The following is a 26,557-nucleotide window of genomic DNA, read 5'->3' as shown; positions in this document are numbered from 1 at the left end:
TGTTACACTCTCATCCCCATCATTCAGGATAAATCCAACTCCTCCTCCTATGCGGACGTGTGAATAGTGGGAGGAAAGAGACACCAAAAGTTATACACTAACGTAAGTACCATAGAAATATGAAAGCAAGGGCACACTTGCTTGTTAAAGAAAATGGAAATATCAGTCAGCATCCCTGTCAGAACTATAGTCATGTGTCAACTGCAACCAGAGATTGAATAAAGGATACAAGGATTTGACAAAAATCAATGAAATCATTCTATGAGAATCAGTTTGCTATTTGGAATTTATAATACAGAAAATATTGTATGTTGCTATTATTTGTAAATTGTATACCACACACTCTTTCTATCAGTTGCATTTGTAATAAACTTACATAAATTTGTGTGCACACATACGCTTTTCCAGAGAACCAATTGTTAAATCCTCTTCAGCAAACCACTGGATACCACGCTTATTCATTTTTTTCCCCCTTTTCCTAGGCCAATACTTCCTCAGTATTTCTCAGAATTGTTCCCTTCTTTCCATCCCCACCGCTGGTACTTGAGAGACTTACCTCTCATTGGTATTTTGCTATGATTGCTAATAAGTCTCTCAGTCTCCAGGCTTGCTTCTCTGCAATTAATTCTTCACACAGCCACCAGAGTGATTTTCCTAAAATGAAAATGTGATCATGTCACTCCTTTGCTTAAAACTGTTCAGTGGCTCCTTGTTGCTTTCAAGATAAAGTCTACACTCTTTAACACGGCATCAGAGAAATGCCTACTTCTCTTGTGCTCCCTGCACTTCCAGCCTCCATGTCACAGTCTGGACTGGGAGCCCTCTTCACAGGTCTCTTTTATAGATATTATTGCACTAGATTGTCATTACCTGGGGGGTTTTTTTGCCAATATTTTGTTATGAAAATTTTCAAACATACAGAAAAGTTGACAGAATTATAAACCCACTACCCACCATCTAGATTCCATGACTAACATTTGATCTGTAACTGACATATTTGTTCTCTCGTATATCTGTCTACCTGGGCCTTTATCCATCTTCTTTTTACATGATGCGTTTCTTTCTTTAAAAAAAAAAAGATTTTATTTATTTATTTGAGAGAGAGAAAGAGACAGAGATAGAGAGAGCATGAGCGGGGAGAAGGGAGAAACAGGCTCTCCCACTGAGCAAGGAGTCTGACGCAGGGCTGGATCCCAGGACCCCGGGACCATGATCCGAGCCAAAGGCAGATGCTTAACTGACTGAGCCACCCAGGTGCCCATCATATGATGCATTTCAAAGTAAGTTGCAGATAATAGTACACTTTGGTTGCAAACACATCAGCACGGTATCATTAACTAGAGTTTGTCATTTGATTACTTAAAAAATATTTTTGGTAAAATTTGCCATTGCCTTTTACCTCCTTATCTTTTTCACTGGGCTGAAGTGACTGGGTCTTATTTGTCTTCTATCCAATGCCTCACACACAGTATAAACTATATATGAGTTAATGTTTGTTAAATAAATGCATTTGAGATGTCATCAGATGTTAGTTTCTTGATTCACATATAAAAGTAATTTTGTCACCTCCGTTGGTTTCTTCTCTTATTCCCCTACACAGAAAATTTTGTAGAAAGCAATTTACATTCTACCTGTTCAGAATCATAGGCAATTAAGAATTTTAATCTGTTGATGACAGTAGACAAGCTGACTCTCATACTGTGTCTTTCCACAAAGCCCCACAAGATGGTGCCCAAATGTCTTTTTTCAACCAATAGTTCCTCAGGACCCAGGGTCAGTCCTAATTTGTTTATTTGGCATTTCTGAATTCGGTCAATTAATATAATGGAAAATATATAATTAAGTAAAAATTACGTTAAAAATCATACATGTGTAATTTCATAGTTCTGGATATAAACAATAAATAATGATTATAATAGGTACCTTATATTTGTGTAGAGTTTTATATTATTAAAAGATTTTTCAAAGAAAAAAATATTAATTCACCTCAGGTCTCTTTCACTGTAAACTTTGTCCATGAATAATTTACTTTTAGTACAGAATTTGAAAGGACAGACAAAGAAACAAACTATCACCCAGGAGAAACTATATAATTTAGATGTAACTCAAAAAGCAGATGAATCTCTTATCTCAGTTAGGGACAGTGTTGTGGTAACCAGTGTTGTAATGGGTTGATATAATGTGGGATAATAAGTTACTTACTGTTCTTAAAAACATTTAGTTTAGTGTTCCAAGAGAGAAGGTCCAAGTCATACTCTTGGAGCCAAGAAGGATGATGAACTCCAGAAACTTCAGAGCTTTGGGGCAAATGTTAGAAATTCTTTAAAAAAAAAAATCTACTAAATCAAGATTTTATATGGAAAGAAATAGAAAGGGACTCCCAATGACAGATTTTTTCAAATTGAGTAAAAGGTCTTTGACTTCTCTTTTCTCAGTTGATAATGTTCTTTTCTACTCTGGGTCAGTGGTGAGAAAGGTGGTCAAAATTGGAAGGAGAGTATGAAACATTACCCTATACCTTGGTCTTGGTCCAGATTTATAATTTCCATACAAGCTTGAGCAGATACGTTACTAGCCTTTTTAGTATTTCTGTAACATCATATAGATAAAACCTTCTGACTTACACAAATCATCCCAAACTTGGATTCCTTTTAAGTGTTTTTAGACCCCAAAATACCATCACTACTAAAATGGAGATCTTGGCACTGGTACCAAAACAAATACAGCCGACAAAGATTCTACTCTGGTAGAGTATTCAAAATTTTTTAAAAAGTTGAAAAAAGATTTCTTGCCTCGTAGCGCTCTGAAAGAGAGCAATCTAATGTATCATGGTTCTCAAGTGATTGATTAATGCTAAAAAATTACTTTGCATAATCACTCATTTATTTAATATTTAATATTATATAAATTATATTATTTATATTATTGAATTATATTAATTAATTATATATTAAATTATATTTTTATTTTATTTTATTTATATTTTATATTTTATATTATTTTATTTATTTTATTTTAATTTAATTATTATATAATATATAATTAATTATATATTAAATTATAAATTAAATATATGATATATATTAATATATATTATTAATATATATTAATATAAATATAGATATTTAATATTTAATAAATATTTATTGAGTGTTCACTCTGGGCCATTAATGTAATAATAGTAAAAATAGCGTGCTTCTTTCTTCTATGAAGACTTATTTTTTTTTAAAGATTTTATTTATTTATTTAGCTGAGCAAGAGACAGCCAGCGAGAGAGGGAACACAAGCAGGGGGAGTGGGAGAGGAAGAAGCAGGCTCCCAGCGGAGGAGCCTGATGTGGGGCTCGATCCCGGAACGCTGGGATCACGCCCTGAGCCGAAGGCAGACGCTTAACGACTGCACCACCCAGGCGTCCCTCTTCTATGAAGACTTTGCTACAGCCAGCACTGTGCACTGCAAACTATAGAAAAATTAAAGATGTTAAGGTAGATGTTGTCCAGGGGGTATATAAAGGAGGTTGACCCCTATTAGCAATAATAAAGGCATAGTGAAAACTCTAAAAAAAACACAAGACTTTGCTACAGAACAACTGTCAGAAGGGCATGGACTCCAAGTCAACTTTTCTAGCCATCATCGTTATCCATGTGCTCTCATTTGGACTGTGTATGTCCAACTGCTCACTAATTCAAGCCCATCCATTAGGATTAAGACTGCAGTCTTCACCCATGGCACCTTGTTTCTCTGGGGGCAAAGCGAATTGCCTCATATAAATGGATAGGACACAAGATTTTCTTTGGAGTCACCTACCCAATCAGATTGGTGCTGGTGGCCACACCTGGGAATGAAAGGCTGCAAACCTTGTGTTCGGGCTACCCTATTTGACTTTGGGGGAGAGAAGGACAAGGATGAGCAGGCAGGACTCCAACCCGTCCCCAACTTCAGTCAGAACAGTTCTGAAGCAGGAGGGCTTTAGTTCCTATCTCCGCACCAGGAGCTACCTGTTCGCTTCTTATAGGTATATTGTTCTGGGTGTTGGTACTCTACCCCCAGAAAAAAGGGAAGTGACCGTCTGGAAAAAAATGCCACTTCCTTGTCCCCTGATCCTCATGTCACAAAAGTGACAAGTGTGGCTAACATCCACAGGCTGTTTAAGGTGTATGTGTGGTTGCTTCCCGGGAAATTCCATTTGTGCTTCTGCAGGGTACCCACTGTTTCTTCTTTTTGTTACCAAAGCCTCACAAAGCTTCCTCAGTTCCTCAAAAACTGCTTTGTGGTGCAGAGACAATGAAAACACGAACATTCACACGGGTATGTAATTTAATGATGCAGTTGTTGTTATAAGTGAGGCTCAGGGGTCAGCTGCATCTGAGGTGAGATATCATTCTGGCATTCTCTAGCACAGATATGACAGTGGGGAAGTGACCGCGCTCCTCTCTGCCTCAAATCCTCATCCGCAAAACGTGAAACTTCCAGCACTTACTGTCGGTAGGCGGTGGCGCTGTGGGAGGGTTAAGCGCCGTCCTGTGCGTGAAGCCCTTCGCACAGTGCCTCGCACCTGGCACAGTGTTCATGAAATGGAAGCTATTATTGTTGCAATAAGCAGACCCGTAAATGTCAACATGCCTTCCTAAGAAAGCTGATTTTAAATAATTATGACGGGAACATTTCTATTGCTATCTCCAATCGTCTTGGAACTCTCTACCTCTGAGGCAGTGTATTGAGAAGCCTGTTGTCTAGGAGTCGAGGGGCTTCCTGGCAGCAGATTTCACACCAATAAACACCGACTGAAAATGGGTCATAATGACAAGGTGGAAAGTAAGAAAAAAGAGAATGGAACCACTTGAGTGACTACCTTTCTGGGACAGAGAGCTCAGAATATTGACCACCGTACACCTAGCTCTCGTGTTATAGTTTGGAAGGATCTCGATAGCTAATTAAATTCACTCCTTCATTTCATAAATGGGAAACTGAGGTCCCCACACGAGGGACAGAACCAGGGCTAAATTCAGATCACTCTTTCACTGTATATCGACTATTTATTATGAACATTTTCAAAAATCACAGATGTAGAAAGGCTAGAATAATGAACTTCTCTATACTTTTCATTCAGCTTCAATAATTATCAACCCATTGCCTCTCTTGGAAAACCAGTTTTGAGTCTGAGGCTGTTGTCATTTATACTCCCTCACAAAGCTGTTCAGAACCAATAACACACAGGCAAAGAAAACTTTGCCCAGGCAAAGAAAAAACATCAAAATAGAAGGAGGACATGGTATGAGAAACAGCAGGTTGTCAATAAATGCCTAAAATGTAGAAAATCTGCTCAAGTTATTTTTATAACAGTCTGGAGAACACAGACTTGTTCTGACAGGACACTGTTCCTTTAAATTACTTACTGATCCCACCCCGATCTTGCACCCTGGCCAAATGCCTGACCACTCTTGCTTTAACTTAGGCTAATAAACATGAATAAAAGATTGCAAAACTTCCAAGACCAAAGATAATTTTTAGTTCCACAGAACAGAACAGTATCAAATAACCAACTCCATCCCCAACAATGGTCCTTGCTGTTGGCATTTGCTTAATCAGTCTTTAATTCCTGTTTGACAAACTTTATAAGGTAAGACATAACTGTTTTATTTTAATCACTTGAAATCAGATAGGACCACCTAGGCACTGTGGAAGACTAACGGGTTTGCCTACTTAATATGTGAAGAAAGCTTATCAAAATTTTCTATCCTCTGCCATTACATTAATTATTAGAAAAATATAAATAATTATTAAAATGTTGACATTCAAATTTTATTTCGAAGTTTAAAATTGATTTTTAATTTGCAGTCTACTACCTAGCATTGCAATGATGTTAATAACTTTCGGGACTTCTTTTTCTTAATTTGGAACATATTTTTATAGCTCAGTATTAATTACAGAATATTTTATAATTTGGCAATTTGAATAGACTTCTTTTGATAATTTTATCTTTATGTGAAACAAATGAGATGCAAACACTGTGAATACAATAGGTAAACTGTGCTGAAAGAATTTTATTTTTGAAAAATCACAAAATATAAAGTCTCTTGGAATTATTGATTCTGATACTTATCCAAAATAAATTTTAGGCAAAAAAGGCAAAAATATGGCATTTGGTTAAAGATAATCATTGTTTCTGCATTTATAAAATGTAACTTATAGTGAACAGAGAGGTTTATTTTTCTTTCATTTAACTAATGGCATTTTCCCCCTGAAACCTATTTTGCTTGTATATGATATCTAAATGAGAGAAAGGTAAGAATTATTAAAAACTGAGGCAAAATAAAATATGGAAAAAATGGTTAGAAATGGGTGTGCACTTAAGATGCCAAACTAATAGAAAAGAAAGACTTTTTAGGAAGGCAGTAAAACCCAAAACCCAAAGTACAAGGTATAAGGGTGTCCTCTAGCTAATATCAGTAAAGAGAGGGGAATAGCAAGACTGCTTTGGGAGAGCTGGATAAAAATATCAGAGCAAATAGTAATGAAAGATGAGACATAGTGATTAGTGCTAATGAGTAAGTGTGACAATGAACGCTGTATATAGAAGCTTCAGGTATGCATTCACGATCATATGTCAAAAAACCTATAGGAGCAGGTGCTTAATTTTAGGAAAGAGAAGTCTTTATTTAAAGACAGCATTTCTAAAGCCCAAAATGAGGCCTACTAATGAAGAGAAAGTGGTTTTCTGCTCAGGATCCTGCATGCGAATCATCTTCTTTAGATTTTTGAAGAGTTCTATTGATCATGTAGCTTGTAAAATCTATTTTCAATAAAATTAAATTCTCAGTCTCTTACTTGCACAACTTCTGAGACACATTTATGGTATGGGCTCAACAAAAGAGAAAGGTTATGTGTAATACTAGGGACACGGTGTTATTCCGCCTGCCTCCCCCCACTCCTGAAAATGCTATAGCAGCTGTGTTTTTCTACATAGCCTTATTCTTACACTAGTCTTCAGAGTTAAATGTGTACACCCTTCTGTATTCTTCTCTTTGGTTAATAAGGAATAACTTGGGGAGGGATGTCCTTTATGTGTTCTATTTCCTCAGCAAACTCCTTCTTCTTTTTCTTTTTTAAACACCCAGCTGTCTTCACATCTTAGCACACCTGGTCTGAGGAACAGTTGACATTGGCCAATTGCACTTGATGCACTGGCCATACTGATACAGTGTCAGCTTCATAACTCTGCGAGACCATGTCAGTTGAGGAGCAGATTTTGGCATGGAACTATCCATTGGTTCGTCCTCAACCCAACAGCTTTGATTCCTTTTTTGGGGTTTCTCCATCTGGCATGTATGAAAGAGGCCAGTCATCCATTCCATTTCTCGCTGCCTTTGCATATATTTCTACCCCCTGTTTAAGCCTGGAAAAATCGTGCTCATGATTTCCCAGTTCCCATTCCCTGAAGGCAAAATGAAGGAAAATGTGATTTCCTTTTCCAGAACTTTTGAAGTCAATATAGTTTAAGAAGGAAAGCATTTTCAAATGATGCAGAACGTTGGTTCAGAAAAAGCTTTCTTGTTTCTTCTCAAGTATACTGGGCTAGCCCCCCATGAGTCTTCTCTTGCCAAGGAAACTTGTGGGTTTAAAAGTCATTTGGTGTAGAGCCAGCCATATCGAGAGAAGATGGCTGTAGATTTTAATACAGGATTAGGTTTTTCATTATTAATCTACCCAGAAAAATAGTTTCACAGGAATGTTCAGAGGAAGTGCTTCCTGATTTCAAGTCTTATTTCTGTCCATCAGTTCTTCACCAGAAGAACGGTGTTGCTGAGCAAATCTACTATTTTTGCTCTCATACTCTCTTTATTTGTTGGATTTGTATTCAGCCGTAGTCCAGCTTGGAACTCTGCTGTAGATGAAGTTTCCAAGTAAGAGTATAAAAGAGAAATGGTATTCTATGGGAACTGGTGGGGCGATTTCATTTTTGACTTGCCTTTTGAACTCACTGAAGTTGTGCATGTATTATTAAGACTGAGATTATGGTGGTTCTCTACAACCCTGTAAAAATACTGAGATTGTCAGGAATTAGTTATAATGAAACAACCATGTAGCAACCTGATATCACCTTGAAGAATGTGAAAATGTCAAAACAGACGCTGTGTTTGAACCATAGTCATCATATAGAGTGGGACTGAAGTGTTTAAATGGCTTTTCCCACTCTCAGCTCCCCATAATAAAATGGGAAATTCATATTACTTGGACGTAATTCTTTGACTATATAGAAATATTCAGTAATAAATGTTTGATTGTGGTGCCATGATTTACTTGGATTAGAATCCTTTAAAATCTCAATGTGGATGTTTTTCTGTAAATATGAGTGAAAACACTTTGCTCCTGTCACATGCCAGTTTCCAATTCTGCTGGCTTGAAATTAAAAATAGCAAACACTGTATTTGACGAAAGTATTTATAACCGATTTTTCTATTAAAGGTGCTACAAGACAGATGACTTTTCACCATCTACCATAATGTGGAACAGATATTTTGTCTTCTATCTCCTGCTTTTGCCAGCTTTTAGGAGTCAAACAATACATGCACAAAGAAAGAAAGGATCAAAGTCCAATTTACTGGCAAGGAAAAATGGTCTCCAGGGTAAAAAAAATATGTTTTGTTTTTGTTTTTAATGAATGTTAGCCTTTTAGAATACTAATAGGAATTTTTCCAAATAGTAGTTGATGTAAATAGCAAACCATATATATAAACATTTATGTAACATTCTATTTTAATATAATTATATTATGGTAATAATATACCCTCTATACTTATAGAGCGTACTTACAAAAACATGAGATGTTTTAGAGCCCTTGTACATTTATTATCTCATTTGAGCCTCGTAGTAGCTTTGTAAAATGGGAATGACAGATTGCCACTGTCATAGATAAAGAAATGGAGGCCCAGAGACATTAAGTGGCACGTCCAAGGCCATTGGCAAATTAACTAGAAAGAGCTAGAATTCAAACTTAAGTTCTCTGCTTTTATGTTTCCTTCTCCCTCATTGCTACAGTGTGATATGTATAGTCATTTTCTCTCTTGATTTCAAAAAAGCTACAAACAAAAAAACTACCCACAAAACAAGATGGGGCCTCACCAATGTGACATACAGCCTGAGAATCAGGCAGAGCAGTATTTACTTCTAGACAACTTCACCCAATATTTGTTGAATTTTGGGGTACCTGGGCGGCTCAGTCGGTTAAGCATCCGACTCTTGATTTCGGCTCAGGTCATGATCTCAGGGTCGTGAGATTGAGCCCCATGTCGGGCTTCATGCTCTGTGGAGTCTGCTTGAGATCCTCTCTCTCCCTCTGCCTCTGCCCCTCCCCCTCACCTATCCCTGGAAATAAATAAAATTAAAAATATATGTATATTTGTTGAATGTTTAAAATATTTGAAGTTTTGCTTATTTGTTTGCTTCTGACTTGCATGATTTTACAAAAGGCAAAGAATTTATAGATTTGAAAAGAGATTTAGCTCATCACAACTTAAGCCCTATCTCCAAGATGCCTCTGTTTTTCACTCCCCACTTCTGTCAAAAAACAAAAATAAAAACCAAAAAACCCAAAAACACAATACACATCACACCACCTTAGGGCTTTTCTTATGCAAAGTCATTTCATGAGTATGAACAAATATTTTGCCTAACTTATTTGTTCTATTTCAGACTCTACTTGCTTCATAGATGTTGTCTTCATTGTGGACAGCTCCGAAAGTTCTAAAATTATTCTCTTTGATAAACAGAAAGACTTTGTGGATAGCTTGAGTGACAAGGTTTTCCAGTTGACCCCTGTTCGCTCCTTGAAATACGACATCAAACTGGCAGCGCTTCAGTTTAGCAGCTCTGTCCAAATTGATCCATCCTTTTCTTCTTGGAAGGATCTACAGACTTTTAAACAGAGGGTCAAGTCTATGAATTTCATTGGGCAAGGCACCTTCTCTTATTATGCCATCTCCAATGCGACTGGGCTACTTAAGAGAGAAGGGCGTAAAGATGGTGTGAAGGTGGCTTTGCTGATGACTGACGGCATTGACCATCCAAAGAATCCAGATGTTCAGAGTATTTCTGAAGACGCCAGAACTGCAGGAATATTATTTATCACCATTGGACTTTCCACTGTAGTCAACGAAGCCAAACTTCGTTTGATATCTGGGGATTCATCCAGTGAACCCATTCCACTGTTAAGTGATCCAACCCTTGTAGATAAAATTCGAGATCGCCTGGTAGGTACCTAATGAGTTGGTTATATATATATATATATTCCCAATCGTAATATTGATACCTTAATTACAAATTCTGTAAGGATAGATACTGGGTCAGAAAGATGAAAGAAAAAGAACCCACCTTGGAAATAGCTAGGAGAATCTTTCTGAAGTCTTTCTCCACTTCCTTGATAGTTTACACCAGATAAACTGGGAAAGCATGAGGCTCATGTTCTGGCATCGCATTCCTAACTCTATTGCTAGCCAATGCTGAGGATTTGGAAGAATTACTTTCCAATCATACTTTCAGGCTCCTGTTCATACATCCTGGGATCACGAACACTGCTGACTTATATTCAGTTTGTGGTCAACTTGTGGTCTGCTATATTTGTACTACGTTGGTTTTTTCCCATTTAACATCTGCAGAAATATTTTGACTTGATGGCTCACCTACTGCTATAATATGCTATTCAAGCAAGTTCATAGACTTACAATTTTTTTTATTACATCCTCATTCTTAGGTGTTAGCAAGCCCACCCAATTTAAAATCATCTGCGACTTGCAGTCACCCAACAGTTTCTCCCTGCAGATCAATGCGTGCCATTTGATCGGTCTGATTAGTTGTGTCAAAGCTTTTCTTTGTTGATTGCTCAGCTGTGTGTGAGATCCTTTCCTTTCTGCTTGGGAAAACACAAGGCAATGCAATCAAAATAAAATCCCTCTTCACAGTGTTTCTCAAGGGAAAACTCCTGGAGAAAAAGTGGTTGATTTGTTAAGTGTTAAAAATTGATTTTCTTAAAAATATTGATTTTTTTCTTGAGAAGAGAGCAGGGCAAATATGTCCTTTAGGTACTGAGCATTTCATATGGCTGTTTTCCATAGGTTGCAAAAAAAAAAAAAAAAAAAAAAAAAAACCTCAGCCTTGTTTCAGAGATTGTTTTGACCCTTTTGTCCCTTCCCCCAATCTTTTTTCTAACATTATTCTTATAACTCATAGGTCAATATTAACTATAAGATAATAACTGGTAAGTTATTCTTATAACTGTTGTTTTTAGCATGAGACATTAACTTTAAAATAAAATCTAAGTAATAGTTACCACATCTTGAGGGCTCTGTGTATTAGGCATTTTTTCTGAGCACTTTACAACAATCTTATGATGTAGGTACTATATTATCCTCATTTTACAGTTGAAAATGTAAGGACAGGCAAAGGCCCTGGGGTCTTCATGCTTAACCCTGTGAAGATATATTGAAAGTAGAAAATAGTAACTGTGTTTTAAGGTTTTCTCAGCCTTGAAACAGTTAAGCAACATCCCTCCTCCAAAGTTCTATTGTTTCTAGCCTCTTGTTCTGGGGCATTGGGGGTAGATAGGGAAAGCTGTGCCTAGGCTTGAGATGATGAATTCGGCCCTCAGGGGACTAGAGTGAGGGCCCATCCTAGCATCTCTTTTGCATAAAAGGGAAATGTGCAGGGGTGCTGGCTAACTGCCTAGCGCTGCCTGTGCCGTAGGTTAAGCGAGTCCTTAGCACGGAACCCAAAACAGAAGATTCAGCATGTGCAGGAAAGAACACTGGAGTTGGGATGAGTCGCCAGTTGCTGACTATAGAAGATACAGGACAGGCAGCTCCTTGTTTGGCCAAGCTGTGTAGGCTCAGGAGGTTCCTGTTCCTTCTAGACGCACCCTCCTCGCAGAGAGCTCCTGCCCAACTCACAACACAGGATCTTGGCAGTGCACTTGAAGCAGGACTATTTGTTCGTTTCTGAGGAAGCCAGAGAATGACCAAGTGTCCCAACGACCCTGCTCTTCCTTAGCATCCTGTGATTTCAGCTTGTTTGTCCAGATGGAAGCTCTATGAACAAGCCACTTCTTAGGAGATGCTGCTTTCTAAACACTCCCAACATCCGAAGGGCTTCTGAGGCCCTTCAAAGAACAATATACTGTTTCAATGTTTCAAATCGCTACTGTGTAGGGGGCAGACCTTGATTCTTGATCAGGCCATTGGAAAAATGCCTCATCTCATCTATTTCTATTACATTTTTAGTTGAATTCTTTAGCTTTTCATTTTGAAATAATTATGTAGTTGACTTTCTAAAATAAGTTAATTAGGTATCATTTAAGTACAAAACTGCATCTGCTTAAAGTTCACAATTCTATGAGTTTTGATAGACGTATAGATGCATGACACCACCAACACAGTTAAGATACAGAACATTTCTGTCACCCCCAGACTTTTTCGTGCCTCTGCAAGATATCCTTCCCTTGCCTCCCAGCCCCTGATCTGACTTTTGCCAATCCAGATTAGTGCACACTTTCTAGGCTTGCACGCAAATAAGGTCGTGCAGTGTGTACTCTTTTTTTGTCAGGGTTCTTAGACCCAGCATAATGATTTTTGGAATTCAACTGGGCTGTTTTTTGTATCAGTGGTTTGGTTTTTTTTCATTGCGGAGTAGACTTTAGCTGAATTTTAATGGACATGAGTGCCCACAATGAATAGATCTTGCAGGAGCCAAGACAAATCAAGGACTCATTACCAACTCCTTGGCATTTCTAGTAAAAACGATCATGTAAGAACCCCATGAAAACACTTCAGTTCTCAATAACCTCAGAGAGACCTGAGGATTCCACATTGAAGAGGATATATAAAATGTTCTAATACTATTTTATTATGATTTAAAAAACACTATTGAAACCAAAGAAACAATTTCAACCCAATGTCCATATACATTAGTTGGTCTTTTAGGAGAGATTTATGGTGGCTATTTGGCTACTATGCTAAGCTGCAAAATTTTTTGTTGCTGTAGAGTTTATAATCCTCACTTACAGGTTCTTTGTTCTCATCCTACTTGCTATTGTGCCGATAAGTTCGACACCTTCCTCACATTTCCTCTGCCCCTTTCCCATAGCATTGACTTCATACTCATTCACAAAATCGGCATCCTAGCCTTCTCCTTTCACATATATGCATCATAAAGCTCTTCCTCCATCAATAAAATGCACCTTCTTTTGCTTTAGGGCGGTCTTGTCTTTATTTGTCCTTTCCAGTTAGACGACGGTATCCACCCAGATCCTCGCTGAATGTGCCCTTCCCTCACTGAACATGGCTTTGACCATGTCCTCCCAGCCGTACTCCGCACAACAGGCCTCTCTGCTTAAGTGAAAGCACTCGCTGTGTCCCAAGGTGTCCAGCTCCGTCCACATGGGCCCTTTTGTCCAGTCTTTTTAAACATCCCTCCTCACTGCTTCCTTTCTTTTACTGCCCACAGTAGTCTTTAGGACTTTTTTCCTCATAACCTTTGACATACAGAACAGCATTCCATCAGTGAGTTGGTCCTTTGCTTTCCCCTCTTGAAAATTATCCAGAAAACCCACCTATTTCAAGAAAGTGTCTTGTTACCCACCTCCCCACCCAGTAGGGATCTCCTTCCCATGCTGCTTGCTGTGTGCTGTTCTCTGTCACTGGGTCTTATAGACTATAAGTGCCTTAGGGATGGAGCTTTGTTCTTTGTTTGAAACAGTCTGATCTATTGTGCAGTCTTGGGTCCATTTGTGTTTCCATAGGAAAATAAATTCCAGCAAACACAAAATCAAATGAGCTCCAAAATTAGTTAGTTACATTGTTATGGCTTTAAGCCTCATGGCACATGTTTTTAAAGAGTGAATATGGCAAAGCAGAAATTAAATTTTCAAAGGAAAAGCTGAAAAAAGTTAAAATTAGACATCAGGCACAGTACCAGCTATTCATGAGTTTAAAAACTGATACTGGACGACAGAAGGGTGTTGCTTAGTATAAAAGTGTGGTAAGGAAACAAAACTTTGGATTTTTCTTTATTTCAGTAGTTGTTTTAAATATTGCAATTCGACTTGAACTAATAGTTGTTTATTGTCTCTTGAACTCTTTTCAAATTCCTTTCTCTCCCTCCCTCCTAGAAAAACTAAACTTCTGACACGTGTTTTAAATATTTTCATAATTTGGATCCTATTCTACATATTCATCTGCAACTAGCTTTTTCACTCTGTTTTTGGAAAATGTTCTACGTTGAAATATGTAGATCCAATGCATTCACCTTAACCGCTGAGTAATATTTCTTTTATTGATCCATTCTAATATTGATGGATATTATTTCCAAAATTATTTCTAAATTTTCACTATTAAAAACAATGAATGCTGAAATATACAGAATCTACAAGAATTTCCCTAAGACATGTCTGCAAGGAATGTCAGAATAACAGGTAGGAACAAGAACTCGTCTTGGACAGCCTTGAAATAAAGCACAATACATCTTCCGGTTTCCAGGCACAGCCAAATGTTCTGGGAAAGGTAAATGCCATTTTACCTTCAGTATATGTGAATTCCCGTTTCTTCACATGACCTGCTAGTTCATAAAGATATGAGTATCTCAACTGCTTTCAGCCGGGATTTACATTGGCTAGAAAATTTAAATCACTGGAGTGGGGAGTGGGTGGGAGGGAGGGGAGAAGAGAGGGCCAGAGGTAAGACTCTGAATTTTGTAGATAGGCTCTGTAGCCAGAGTTTTACAACTCAAGAGATCACATAGTCAAATTTTCTTATTTTTCATATATGTGGAAAATGACCTGGAAGGATTATGGAACTTACCCAAGGCCACTCAGCTAGTTAATGGTGGACACAGGATGAAAACACTGGATGACACTTAATCCCCAGCCTAATTTTTCCTCCCATTAAATCACTAGGACAACATAAAGCATTTTGCTATATCTTCCCTCTATATTAACAGTTAATATGGAAATAAAGGTAAAGTAAAAATAAAACTAAAAGGATGTGGGGTCCTCCCTACAGGTACAACTCTGACCTATCTTTAACTTCCTCATTACAGTCTTTATTTTTAATATCTTGCAACAAATATTCTAGTGCTTTCTACTCCCATTTTTATTTTATCATATGCAAATTAACCCTTTGGATTCAGTCATAGGCATCAATCTGACTGATAGGTTTTACATTATGAAAGTAATAATTCTATCTGTAAGCATAGGTTAATTTCTTTCCCGTGTTTGGCTTCAGACATGGCCTTCAGTGCACTTGTCAGGTAATACCCCACTAAGCTGAAGTAATATAGGGAGGCCTAGATGTTAGACAAGAACTAGACCGTGAATTTCTCTAAAACTTAAAGGAGTTTTATGAGCATTAAGGAGGGCACGTGTTGGGATGAGCACTGGGTGTTACACACAACTAATGAATTGTTGAACACTACATCAAAAACTAATGATGTACTATGTGTTGGCTAACTGAGCATAATAAAAAAAAGAAAGTGGAAAAAAACTTAAAGGAGTATTAGAGAAATTTAGAGTTTTCTCTAAAATTTAAAGGAGTTTTGGAAAATATTCTGATTAATTCATTTCTGTGTAAGTACAAAGCAGCAGTTGAACTTGGTCAGGTGGCTCAGCCAAGCGTATGACCTTGGGCAAGTCACAGCCCTGCAGACCCACGTTTCCTTAGGGCAAGATGAGAGGTTGGACCTCATTGACTCCAAATGCTAATTGATATTTCATGGAATTACGACTCTGAAATTAATGTTTTAATGCTAAAAAACAAATGCATGTATGTATAGGGATGGAAAAACAAAAGAAGAGCAAACACACAATTATGTATTCTGGCTAAGTCTTATAAGTAAAAGTGAGAAATTTTTATTATGACTGATTAAGCTTATAGGCACATTGAGGAGTTTAGAGAGCTGATAGATAGAAAAATAGAACTTAGCATGCAACAGGATAAAGTTCCCAGAAAACAGAGTAATTTTTAACATTAGTGCCCTTCATGTCTCTTATTATATGGCTCAGAGTATTCCTTGGGTGGTTGGCAGGTAGGCTCTATTGCTTTTACAAGGTTAAAAAGCTGAATTGCTATCCTTCTTGGAAATTGCATATCCCATAGGGAATAATTAAGACTAATAAGAAGCTGGAATCAGAACCAAGAATCAAGTTAATGTTTTATTCTTTTTTCTCTCCCAGGATATCTTATTTGAAGAGAAGGTAAGCACCACATGCTTTGATTACTATGAATTAACTCTCAAAGTTCGCAAAATCAAATCAGCATTATAACTCACGTTAGAAGATAAGGTGTGTCTACATAAAAACGCTGAATTCTTTTAAAAAGGAGCCACTCCATTTTGATGCAGCCATCTGATTTCTTTATGTTGCTATGTCTACTGCAGGTTTCAGGATCTGGAAAAAGTAGGAAATATTTTAATATGATTTTAGAGAGTAATTTTAGAAATCATTGATAACCAAATGGCATAGTTGTTCTGTTTTTTAAGATTTTATTTTTAAGTAATCTCTACACCCAATGCAGGGCTCCAACTCACAACTCTGAGATCAAGAGTCACACACTCCACTGACTGAGCCAGCCAGGCACCCCTCAAAAGACATAGCTTTTGCTTATTTTTATGTGACTTCCTTTATTCTAAGCATGTCTCTGACAGCAGCTACTCATAAGGGTCCTCCACTATGGGATTCCTGGCCAAGAGACACAGCTCAGTCTCCCGCTGCTGCCCGGTGATTAATTTTAATCTCCTTCTTCTTGTTGGTGGCAAACACACCAGGCAGCAAAGGAAGCTAGCCAACACCGGCTGGCTGGTGCTTAGCACAATAGCTGACCACCAGGTTGCCCAGGACCTCTATACTGGACGTGTGTTTCTTAACACAGTTTGGAACATGCAAATTCTGTTGGATCAGCTGCTTATTAAACATCAGGAAATGTACAAGTAGTACTGCATAAAATAATAGGAGCCAACCAAGCCCTGCAGGGCACCACGCTTCATCGAATGGTCAGGTGCCACATTATTTTATGTACCAGTGAGACAGGAAAGGACCCTGCCAATTAAACTATGATACAGTACCTTCTTAGAAGTGACAATTCTTGATTTTATATTCACAGTAAAAGTCCCTTTAGATTTATTTAGATATAGATTTTTAAATCCTCTATTGCTTTTGTGCGTATGTATAAGGGACAACTGAGGCAAATTAATTGGTTATTTCTAAAACACCTTTGCATTCAGAGTCTGAATCTCCTGAATCACTTTCTGGCTCTGATGCCCTTTCCCCCTCCCATATCGGCCTCTGGCCCATCAAAACACTGGTGCTGAAGCATTTCTTGAGTGTTCTCCAGGAGTGTCTCTGGAGTTTTCTTCCATTTCATTCTGTTAGTTTTGAAGTACATGGACAGAAAATAACAACTTCATTATGATCAGGCCTGATTCAAATAAGACTCGTTCTGATTTCAGGCATGTTAAAATAAGGAAATATGTATATCCTCAAATTGATAAAATATGGTATGTCCCAATGTTTTCCTTTTGGACTAAAGGAGTAGTTGGTATTTGTGTATCATTGAGCTTCAATGTGCTGTAGAGAAGAGAAAAAGCAGAAATTCCAAAAATCCACTAAAAATGGTGATTTTCCTTTTTCACTGGCAACTAGATGATATACATATATTTTTGATGGGAGGTCTATTTTATCTAACCATAGCAATGTTTAATAACGTCTAATAATCGTTAACTAGCTGGCTCTTGCTAGATCTGAGATAGCCTAGAAGAATTGAAAAGGGAGAACAAAATCTCCACAAATTTGCAAGGTAAGAATCTCATCAAGGGAGCGTTCTTTCTAGTTATGTACTGAATAAGATTAGAAATGCTGCGTTTTGTTACATATTAATATTGGATTTCATTCTTGATGCAGTGCGAACACAAGATCTGTGAATGTGAGAAGGGGGATCCAGGCGACCCAGGGCTTCCTGTGAGTATGTTTCCACTGTGAACAGAGGGTCAAGTCAGGAAGCCCTAGTCATGATGGCTCTACTTGCACTTGGAAACGCCCCAGCTGCTTTGTGCTGCTGAAAAGCAGTCGTGTGCAAATAGCAGCAAACAGGGAGATGCTGTTTCTTTCTCTTATTCCTAAAGGGATACACTCTGTCCTTAAAAATAAGCCTGGGATTTTGCTGACCTGAACGGAAGGCAGATTCGGTTTAAAATGATGAAGTTGTTCCCACAAAGTATGTTCCAGCATCACCTCTGATGTGACAATTGGGGCCAGCATTTCTCAACACTGAAGTGAAAATACAGAAAAAGAGATACAAATCCTCGGTGCTTTAGGGAAAGCGTTAGCCCTACTCCACCTAGAAACAAGTGATGCAGACCTGGCTGGAAGCGTGTGTGTCTTCACATGTATCCAAGAACAACACTGGGTGGCCTCTTGGGGAGGAAGCTGGTCAGGAAGCTTTGAGGATTAGAGTGAATTCTGCAAAGTGGAACTTGGCAACTAAAGGTTAAAGGCAGGATTTATGACGATGATTCAACACTTGATAAAATCCCCAAAGGAGTACTTCCTTTCTATGCTGGTCTAACATCTGGTAGGTGCTGTGTATGCACTGGGAAGGTGTGTGCAACAATATCTCCATAACTGGAGACACCACGTGTTTCTCTAACACATACCATCAGATGCATCCATGCTGCTTGTTCAGCATTCCATTTACTTAAATGGTTTCAAACCTTATAGGTCAGAAGCCCAGTGGATATAGTTCACAGAAATGCGTGGATCCAGTTTTTGCACAAATACTTATATTTAGGGGCAGGAAGGAGAATGTGTACTGTGAATTTCTTAGACTATGCCACATTTTCTCTTGAGACTTGGGTCCAGAGACTATACTTTTTCAAACCATTCTATCAATCAAGACATTAGAAAGTGAGGATGTTTTTCTTTTCTTTCTTTCTTTCTTTCTTTCCCTAAAATGTAAGTTAGATACGTTACAGAACAACGTGGCAGCCAGTAGAAGCTGATCTTGGCCAAAGTAGAGTTTTAACGTACCCTTCTTATAAAGTCTTAGTTTATATTTATTACACCAAGAAATTGCCAGGGGAAGGTTTACTTGGGATATTCAATTATGTTTTAGAATGCACAGTAGGAAAATTTACAGTTGTTGAGCTAATCTGACAATTTCAGTCACTCAGTATTGTTAGAAATGATGTTACCATTTTTTAAAAAGTGATATATATATTTTTAAAGATTTTGTTTGAGAGAGAGAGAGAGCGCACAGGAGTGGGGGAGAGGGGCAGATGGAGAGGGAGAGAGAGAGTGCACAGGAGTGGGGGAGAGGGGCAGATGGAGAGGGAGAGAGAGAGTGCACAGGAGTGGGGGAGAGGGGCAGATGGAGAGGGAGAGAGAGAGTGCACAGGAGTGGGGGAGAGGGGCAGATGGAGACGGAAAAGCAGGCTCCCTGCTTGATTCCAGGACTCTGGGATTATGACCTGAGCCGAAGGCAAACGCTTAATCAACTGAACCACCCAGGTGCCTCTAACATACCTTTTCTTTTCTTTTTTTTAAGATTTTATTTATTTATTCTAGAGAGAGTTAGAGGGAGAGCGCGAGAGGAGGGAGGGGCAGAAGGAGCGAGCGAATCTCAAGCAGACTCCCCACTGAGTGTAGAGCCCAACACAGGGCTCAATCCCAAGATCATAACCTGAGCTGAAATCAAGAGTTGGTTGCTTAACTGACTGAGCCACCCAGGCACCCCACCATGTTTTTTTAAACTGAAGTATAGTGGCCACACAATGTTCTGTTTCAGGTGTTCAACATACTGATTCAACAAGTTTACATGTTATGCTGTGTCACCACAAGTTGGAGCTACCATCTGTCACCGTGCAGTGTGATGACGATACCACCGACTCTATTCCCTACGCTGTACCATACCATGTTTTAATAGGGACAGACATAAAGCCACACTATTGAGCATTTATTGAGTGATCCTAAAACCGGTTCTCAGAAAAGCCAGCTCTTTGGTTTGAGAATAGGAAAATATAACACCTTTCTGGAACAGGATTGAAGCACTCTCTTCTCTCATCTTTGAGATTACCCCTTGGATATCAGGCAGAGACAGTACATTCTTTTGAGCAAATCTGGAGAACGTACCTACTCCAGACAGTGCAGTCTTCCTGGTGTGTAGTAAAGGAGGGAGTACCGTGGAGACTCTGCTTGGTAGGTTACGCTTGTTAACAGTCTTCATTCCTTTCATGGGATGAAGCTGATCAGAAAGTACTGTAATGTGTAAAAAACCAATAGGATGTGTGCTCAACATAATCTTTTTTCCCTTTGCCTTCAGGGTACACACGGAAACCCAGGTATCAAAGGTGATCGAGGACCAAAAGGAAACCCGGTAAATGAATAAACAGCTTTCCTTATAAACCACTGTATCATTTTCTAGATTTATTTAAAGAACAAAAATGAAGAAAACAAAGAGCACTGTAGTGTATGTCAATGCCAAAAATATGATGATTTCTGTGAAGAATACGGGTTGCTTAATTCCTGTGTTATCTATTTGGTTTGTGTTAGCTTACAAATCCTAAGTAATATATGACCATTTTAGTCAGTAAGTCTAGGAAACCTAGGAACACTGAACAAATTGAAATTTGTCTTAACATAATGTTGGCCCAAATTAATTGCTACAATGTTCCATGAATTACTAATATATATTCCATATCAGATTGACATTGACACTTATGTTTTTTATGGATTCATTTTATGGATAACTGACCTATGATAATAATAGAAAAAATGATTATCTCCTACTCCCAGACCATCTTCAGGCATTTCCCCAATTCTTTTCTTTGTGTACCCATAAAAAAAATTCTAGATTAATTTAAAAAAATCAGATAATATTTCAGATGATGATCTTCCAAGTTCAAGAGTGACTAAAGGAGTCATAGGAGAGAGATATAACTATGTGAAAATTTATGGCAAAATTCTATATAATGAAAAATAATAATTAATATAAAGAGGAAAATGGAAATATTTGTATCAAATACAATGGACATTGGGTTGATTTCTATAGCATATAACGACTTTATAAAACGGATGAGAAAATATCAATCCACTAATAATCAGTTGGTCAAAGGACCCAAACAATTTTCAAGAGAGGAAATAAAAACCAGTAAATAAAGAAGTAGAAAAACATTTAATTTCACTGGATAAGGACTGAAATTTAGATAAAGACAATGAGGTACCCTTCAATACTAATTATTCACATTTTAGGAACTTTGGAGTCCAGGGCTGTTGGGTAGTTTTTTGCATGTGTGTGTGGGGGGGAAATTTTCTAGTTCACATAGTGTGAGTTTTTTTTTTAGGTGTGTTTCAAATTTTAAAAAACGTGTCTTTTTTTGTAGCAGTTAACACAGCAATATTAAGATAATAATAAGTAGTGAGAGCAATGAGGTGGTAAAGCTGGTTTGCTCTTCATTGCAAAGGTAACTTGGCGCAAACATTTTGGAAAGCAATTAGACATTACATAAGAAGTATTCAAATATTCAAATTTTAACCCAATGACTTCTCTTCTGAAACTATGTTTAGGGAGGTAATGAAAAATGGAATAAGTTAGATGCATGAAAGTATTTTAGATGCATGAAAGCCAATTGCTTGCTTGCCAAAGAAAAGGAATATGATACATCCTTGGGTGTCTTTACAATACAAACACACACAACCCTACACACTCATTATGCAGGTCCGAACTGATGCCAATATGTCTTCTTTTTGTTTGGTTAAATACCTGTTTTACATCTATGTTTACATTTCATTTATTTGGCTTATAATTTTGGGCCACATAATATATTTTCCAAAGTCTTGCTGAAATCAAGCAATTACTCTTAAGGACATTTTGGAAAACATTCTAAAGCCCCTTGGAGAAAAGCCAGAAGGGCTGGTTCCGATTGGGTACAATGCTGCATTTGAGAACAACAGCTGTGTTGTTAAACTGGGGTGAAAACTTGGCCCAAGCTGGGCAAATGTACCTGGATCCTGCGCCCTATGCATCTGGCTTCACTTCAAAGGGCAAAGGCTATCTGAACTGCTGTTTTCTTCCCTCGATGGCATGGTGAAAATGTCAATGGTAAAGGCCAAAGATTTTTTTTCCCATTGGGATTAACCTGTTAATCTGGGAATTCTGCATAATGCATTTTATTGAGCCATCAGGGCTCAATAGGCTGTAGAATTTTGACTGAGTTTTGTTTGTTTGTCACAGGGTGATGCTCAAAAAGGGGACCCTGGAGAAAGAGGCCCAGGGGTACGTATACAACTGCAATGCCTGCCCAAGAAAGTAATCCGGGAGGCTAAGACTCTGCAGTTGATCCCTGCGATCCCTGCAGCGCAACTACAAAAATGATTTATACGTACGTGTGCTCTGATGGCTCAGACAGATAGGATCTTAGAGGTGGAAATGTGTGGAGAAAATACCCTGCTCAGCAGGAGTGATGATGGGACAGGCTAGTCAACTACGTGACATTCTCTGATACTTAAGTGAGATTTGTGGAAGACTCAAATAAGAAAAATATCTTCCTTCGCATCTTGTGGTTTTTTTTTTCCAGTAAGGAATGATTTAAAAATTCTGGGAGCACAGAACTATGTAATCTAGACTATGCTTTTGTAACTTTGATCTAGAGACCCAAAAAAGCTATCATTCTAATGGATTTATTATTTCTAAAATTAGAAGATGTTAGAGATTGTCTGATAAATAATCACAGTAAATTCCTTCTTTTGCATTTTTCTGGGGAGTTGCAGCAAAGTAGCAAAGAGCAGAGAAGTGTGTATGGTGAATAAAAAAAAGGCCATATCACATTGCTCCTCCTGGCTTGTCCCCTTGGTGAAAGCCCAGGAGTCAAGCCCAGAGGTTTTCAAAACTCATCTCTTGGTGTTTTTAATCAACTTTATGAACAATGGAAATTCATTCAGAAATGTGTGCTATTCACTTAGGAAATATTTCTTAGGTGTCTTCTACATATAAAGCATATTATTATATGAAAATAAAATTAAGACAAAGTGCTTATATTTTTCGAAAAGTTTGTTATGGGAGAGATTAAGATATTTAAAATACCTACAATATTGGTTGCCAGAAGGGAGGTGGGGGGATGGGCAAAATGGGTGAAGGGGAGTGGGAGGTACAGGCATCCAGTTATGGAATGAATAAGTCACTAGGATAAAAGGTACAGCATAGGGAATACAGTCAATGGTATTGTAATAGGGTTGTATGGGGACAGATTGTAGCTACACTTGTGATGAGCAGAACATAATGTACAGAGAAGTTGAATCACTATGCTGTACACCTGACACGAATGTAACATTGCGTGTCAACTATACATTAATTTAAAAAAATAGCTACACTGTAAAGCAGAATGTCAGAATATTGTAAAAATTGCATGCACGAAGTATGGTGGGCACTCAGAAGATATTGAAGCCAAGGTAGGTGTTAAAGGATGACTCCTGGAGAGTGTAGGACTGTGACAGGAAAGGACAGAACAGAAAGGTGGAAGGCGACAGGCATTCCAGCTGCCGGTGCCCTAAGCAGCCACCTGAGGGAAGGCGATGTGTTGGAAAACAGTGCGGGGAGGGTCGGGATGCCTGAAGAGGAGTGCTGTTAGACACAGCTTGAAGGTCAGGGTGGGGGCTGCATGCTCTGCTAGGGGAGAGGCTGAGATTTTAGATGAAGCGTACAACCCAAGAGCTGTGTCCTTGGAAGATTAATCTGGCATGACTCTAAAGGAGACATTGAAGTGGGAATAAGCAGAAGGAAGGAGCACTTAGAAGGTTTTCTGTTGCAGTCTGTATGAGAACGGGGACACTGGCTAGAAATGCTCTGGACAATACGAAAGCCACTAGCCATATGTGCTCACCAAGCAGCTGAAACATGGCTAGCCTGAATTGAGGTGTGCTGTAGGAGTAAAATAACAATGAATTTTGATGACTTAGTACCAAAGAAAATGTAAAATATCTCATTAGTAACTTTTATACTGGTCACGTGTTGAAATGACTGTATTTCAGACCTATTGGGATCAGTACAATAGATTATATTATTATTATTATTATTATTATTATTTTAGAGAGAGCACACACACATGCGAGAGTAGGGGGGGAGGGACAGGGCTGAGGGAAGGGAGAGGGAATCTTAAGCAGGCTCCATGCCCAGCACAGAGCCCAACGTGGGGCTCTATCTCATGACCCTGAGATCACGACCTGAGCTGAAATCAGGAGCCAGACACTTAACCGACTGAGCCACCCAAGTGCCCCTCAGTAAAATATATTCTTAAAAATTAATTTCACCTGTTTGTTTTGCTTTTTTAATGTGGCTATTAGGGAATTAAATTATATATGAGGCTCACATTCTATCGGACAGAATTGGGCCACAGTGATGATAAACTAGAAAAGAAGAGACCATTGTGAGAAGCATGAAAAAAGGCTGTGGGGACTGACTCTGACTCATATATTCAGCAAACATTTATTGAGCATGTGCTATATGTCGGGCCCTTCTTTACATGCTGGGCTACAGGACCGAGCAAGACAGATAGCTCCTGTTTCATACAGTGGTCTAGCAGGGGGAGCAATAAACAGACAAACAAATGAGATTTCAGCAGCAAGATGTGTTCTGGAAACATAAAACAAGGTCATGAGGGTGTTCTAAGCAGAAAGAGCAGTAAGTGCAAAGACTCTTGAGTCAGAATAAGCTTGGCAGTCTGGAGAAATGGAAAGAAAGCCAGAATTTGGTAAAGAGTGGTAGTAGACGGGTTATCAAGGTAGGCAGGGGTGGGTTACGGAGGGCTTTGCTGGCAGGGGTAGGGAGGATGGATTTAAAACTAAATGCAGTGAAAGCTGGTAGAGAATTTTAACGGGCTGGATTAAAGGAATGTAAGGGGCAAGTAGAGAAAAAGATAATTGTAAACTTTTGATTCTGTGTGGTTTGAAATATGATGGTACCATTAAAAGAAATAGGAAAGTCAGAAGCAAATTTGGCGGACCGATGGGTGCAGTGTGGGATGTTTTTAATTGGAATAGTTTAAAACTAGTAATTAAGATATTCTGAAAGGAAGGAAGGAAGGGCGCTGATAGGAACCAAACAATAAATTGACCAGAGATTTCAGAAAGAAAAACAGAGGGAAAACGAGGATACTATAAAAAGTAACATTTCTATTCATAAGCTGTGTTGACGTCTTCCTAAATAGTCCTAACTCTTTTAGCATAAAATAATGACAGGATTTTAATATGGTTGTGTGCTGTCAGGGGTGGAGAGCACCCCCAAATTCCTGAGGCTGGAGGTCCAGCATTTCTTAGTGTTGCGAACGTGAATTGTTTTCATAAAGAACCCCAATTTAACTGTCTATAATGCGGCCTTTAATTTTAAGCACAAGATGAAAACTTAAACCATTTATGCTAATAAATATTTCTAAGATGAACTAAATTATAGTGTAACAATATTTTTGACTGTAGTTCTATTTTTATGTCCAATTTCTCAGTGACCTCTCATTTGGAGAGAAGTGTTATTTCCTTCCCGAAGTTTTTCCTTTTTTGCCTCTTGTAAGAAAAGTCATACAAAACAGAATTCTGTAGTCTGACATGTGTAACTGCGATAATAGCTTGTTTATTCTGCTGGTTTCTCCAGTTCACTTAAACTATGTCTTACAACTCTATTTTCATACTTAAAAGCTATTGTTGTAGGAAAAAGACATGAAATCCTATTTGAAAAAGGCTTGGTGTTGCTTAAAGTTGGTAATTTCCCAGTTCACTTACTATTCAGGACTATATTACTTAGAGGCTCCTGGGCAGGGACACAATGGCGGAGGCTGTGCAGGCTTCCCCGGAGTAACACAGAAGGGGAGCAGAGGCACCGGGCCCACAGTTAGCGGGAGATAAAATATAGCAACTTAAAGGTCACTGTCTCATTAGGGTTGATAAAGGAACTATTCATTTCATTGATGTTCTATATCTCAGCCTGAATTTGAAAGGAGGACCATCATGGATATAAATATTTACATACATTGGAAAGGCCATTATCTTAGCTCATTTTCAAAGCCAATTTCTTCGTCTCTGTGAAACATTCTCAGCTGGGATGCTTCGTAGCTTAAAAGTCAATGCAACAGTTTTGAAAGGAGTATTTTAGGTTGTCCCTTCTACCACAAGTTTCCGTGTCTAGTCTCTCCTTCAGCCGTGGGACCAAGGGTAAGGACCTGGGTTGGAAAAATATGTGGAACTGAGATAGAATGTAATTAAGGGAAAAGTAGGTTCAGACAGGTTACATCGCTTACATTTCCGTATGTGGTCTTAGTTTCCTTGACCATACACATGTGTTTTGTTATACTTTGTAAATTGAAAAACATCAAATACTTCCTCCAGCAACGTCTTCTAATATGTTTTACTCTTTCTTTCCTTTTTCAACTAGGGAATTCCTGGGTACAAAGGTGAGAAGGTAAGTGGTAACAACGCATAGGTAGACAAGGATTTCAGAAAGAAAAAGAAACATAACTGTATTTATGTATGTAATAAAAGTTG

The 26,557-nt window shown here is 38.3% G+C and overlaps 1 protein-coding gene across 1 annotated transcript in view; it reads left to right on the top strand.

Annotated features, from left to right (window-relative positions):
• The first annotated feature begins 5,522 nt into the window (after window positions 1-5,522).
• COL28A1 (collagen type XXVIII alpha 1 chain) overlaps window positions 5,523-26,557 on the top strand; it is a 157,927-nt gene continuing 136,892 nt past the window's right edge. Inside the window, exons 1-8 of the mRNA XM_057304177.1 lie at window positions 5,523-5,620; window positions 8,467-8,627; window positions 9,694-10,250; window positions 16,217-16,237; window positions 17,939-17,995; window positions 20,355-20,408; window positions 22,266-22,307; window positions 26,448-26,474. Of these exons, the coding sequence (XP_057160160.1) occupies window positions 8,504-8,627; window positions 9,694-10,250; window positions 16,217-16,237; window positions 17,939-17,995; window positions 20,355-20,408; window positions 22,266-22,307; window positions 26,448-26,474 (882 nt within the window). The 5' untranslated portion in view covers window positions 5,523-5,620; window positions 8,467-8,503. The remainder of the gene's footprint in view (window positions 5,621-8,466; window positions 8,628-9,693; window positions 10,251-16,216; window positions 16,238-17,938; window positions 17,996-20,354; window positions 20,409-22,265; window positions 22,308-26,447; window positions 26,475-26,557) is intronic.

The sequence above is a fragment of the Ursus arctos genome, unplaced genomic scaffold (genome assembly GCF_023065955.2).
Source record: "Ursus arctos isolate Adak ecotype North America unplaced genomic scaffold, UrsArc2.0 scaffold_3, whole genome shotgun sequence".
Lineage (NCBI taxonomy): Eukaryota > Metazoa > Chordata > Mammalia > Carnivora > Ursidae > Ursus > Ursus arctos.
Note: the sequence above shows the minus strand (reverse complement) of the source record. Positions and strands in the feature narration are given on the sequence as shown.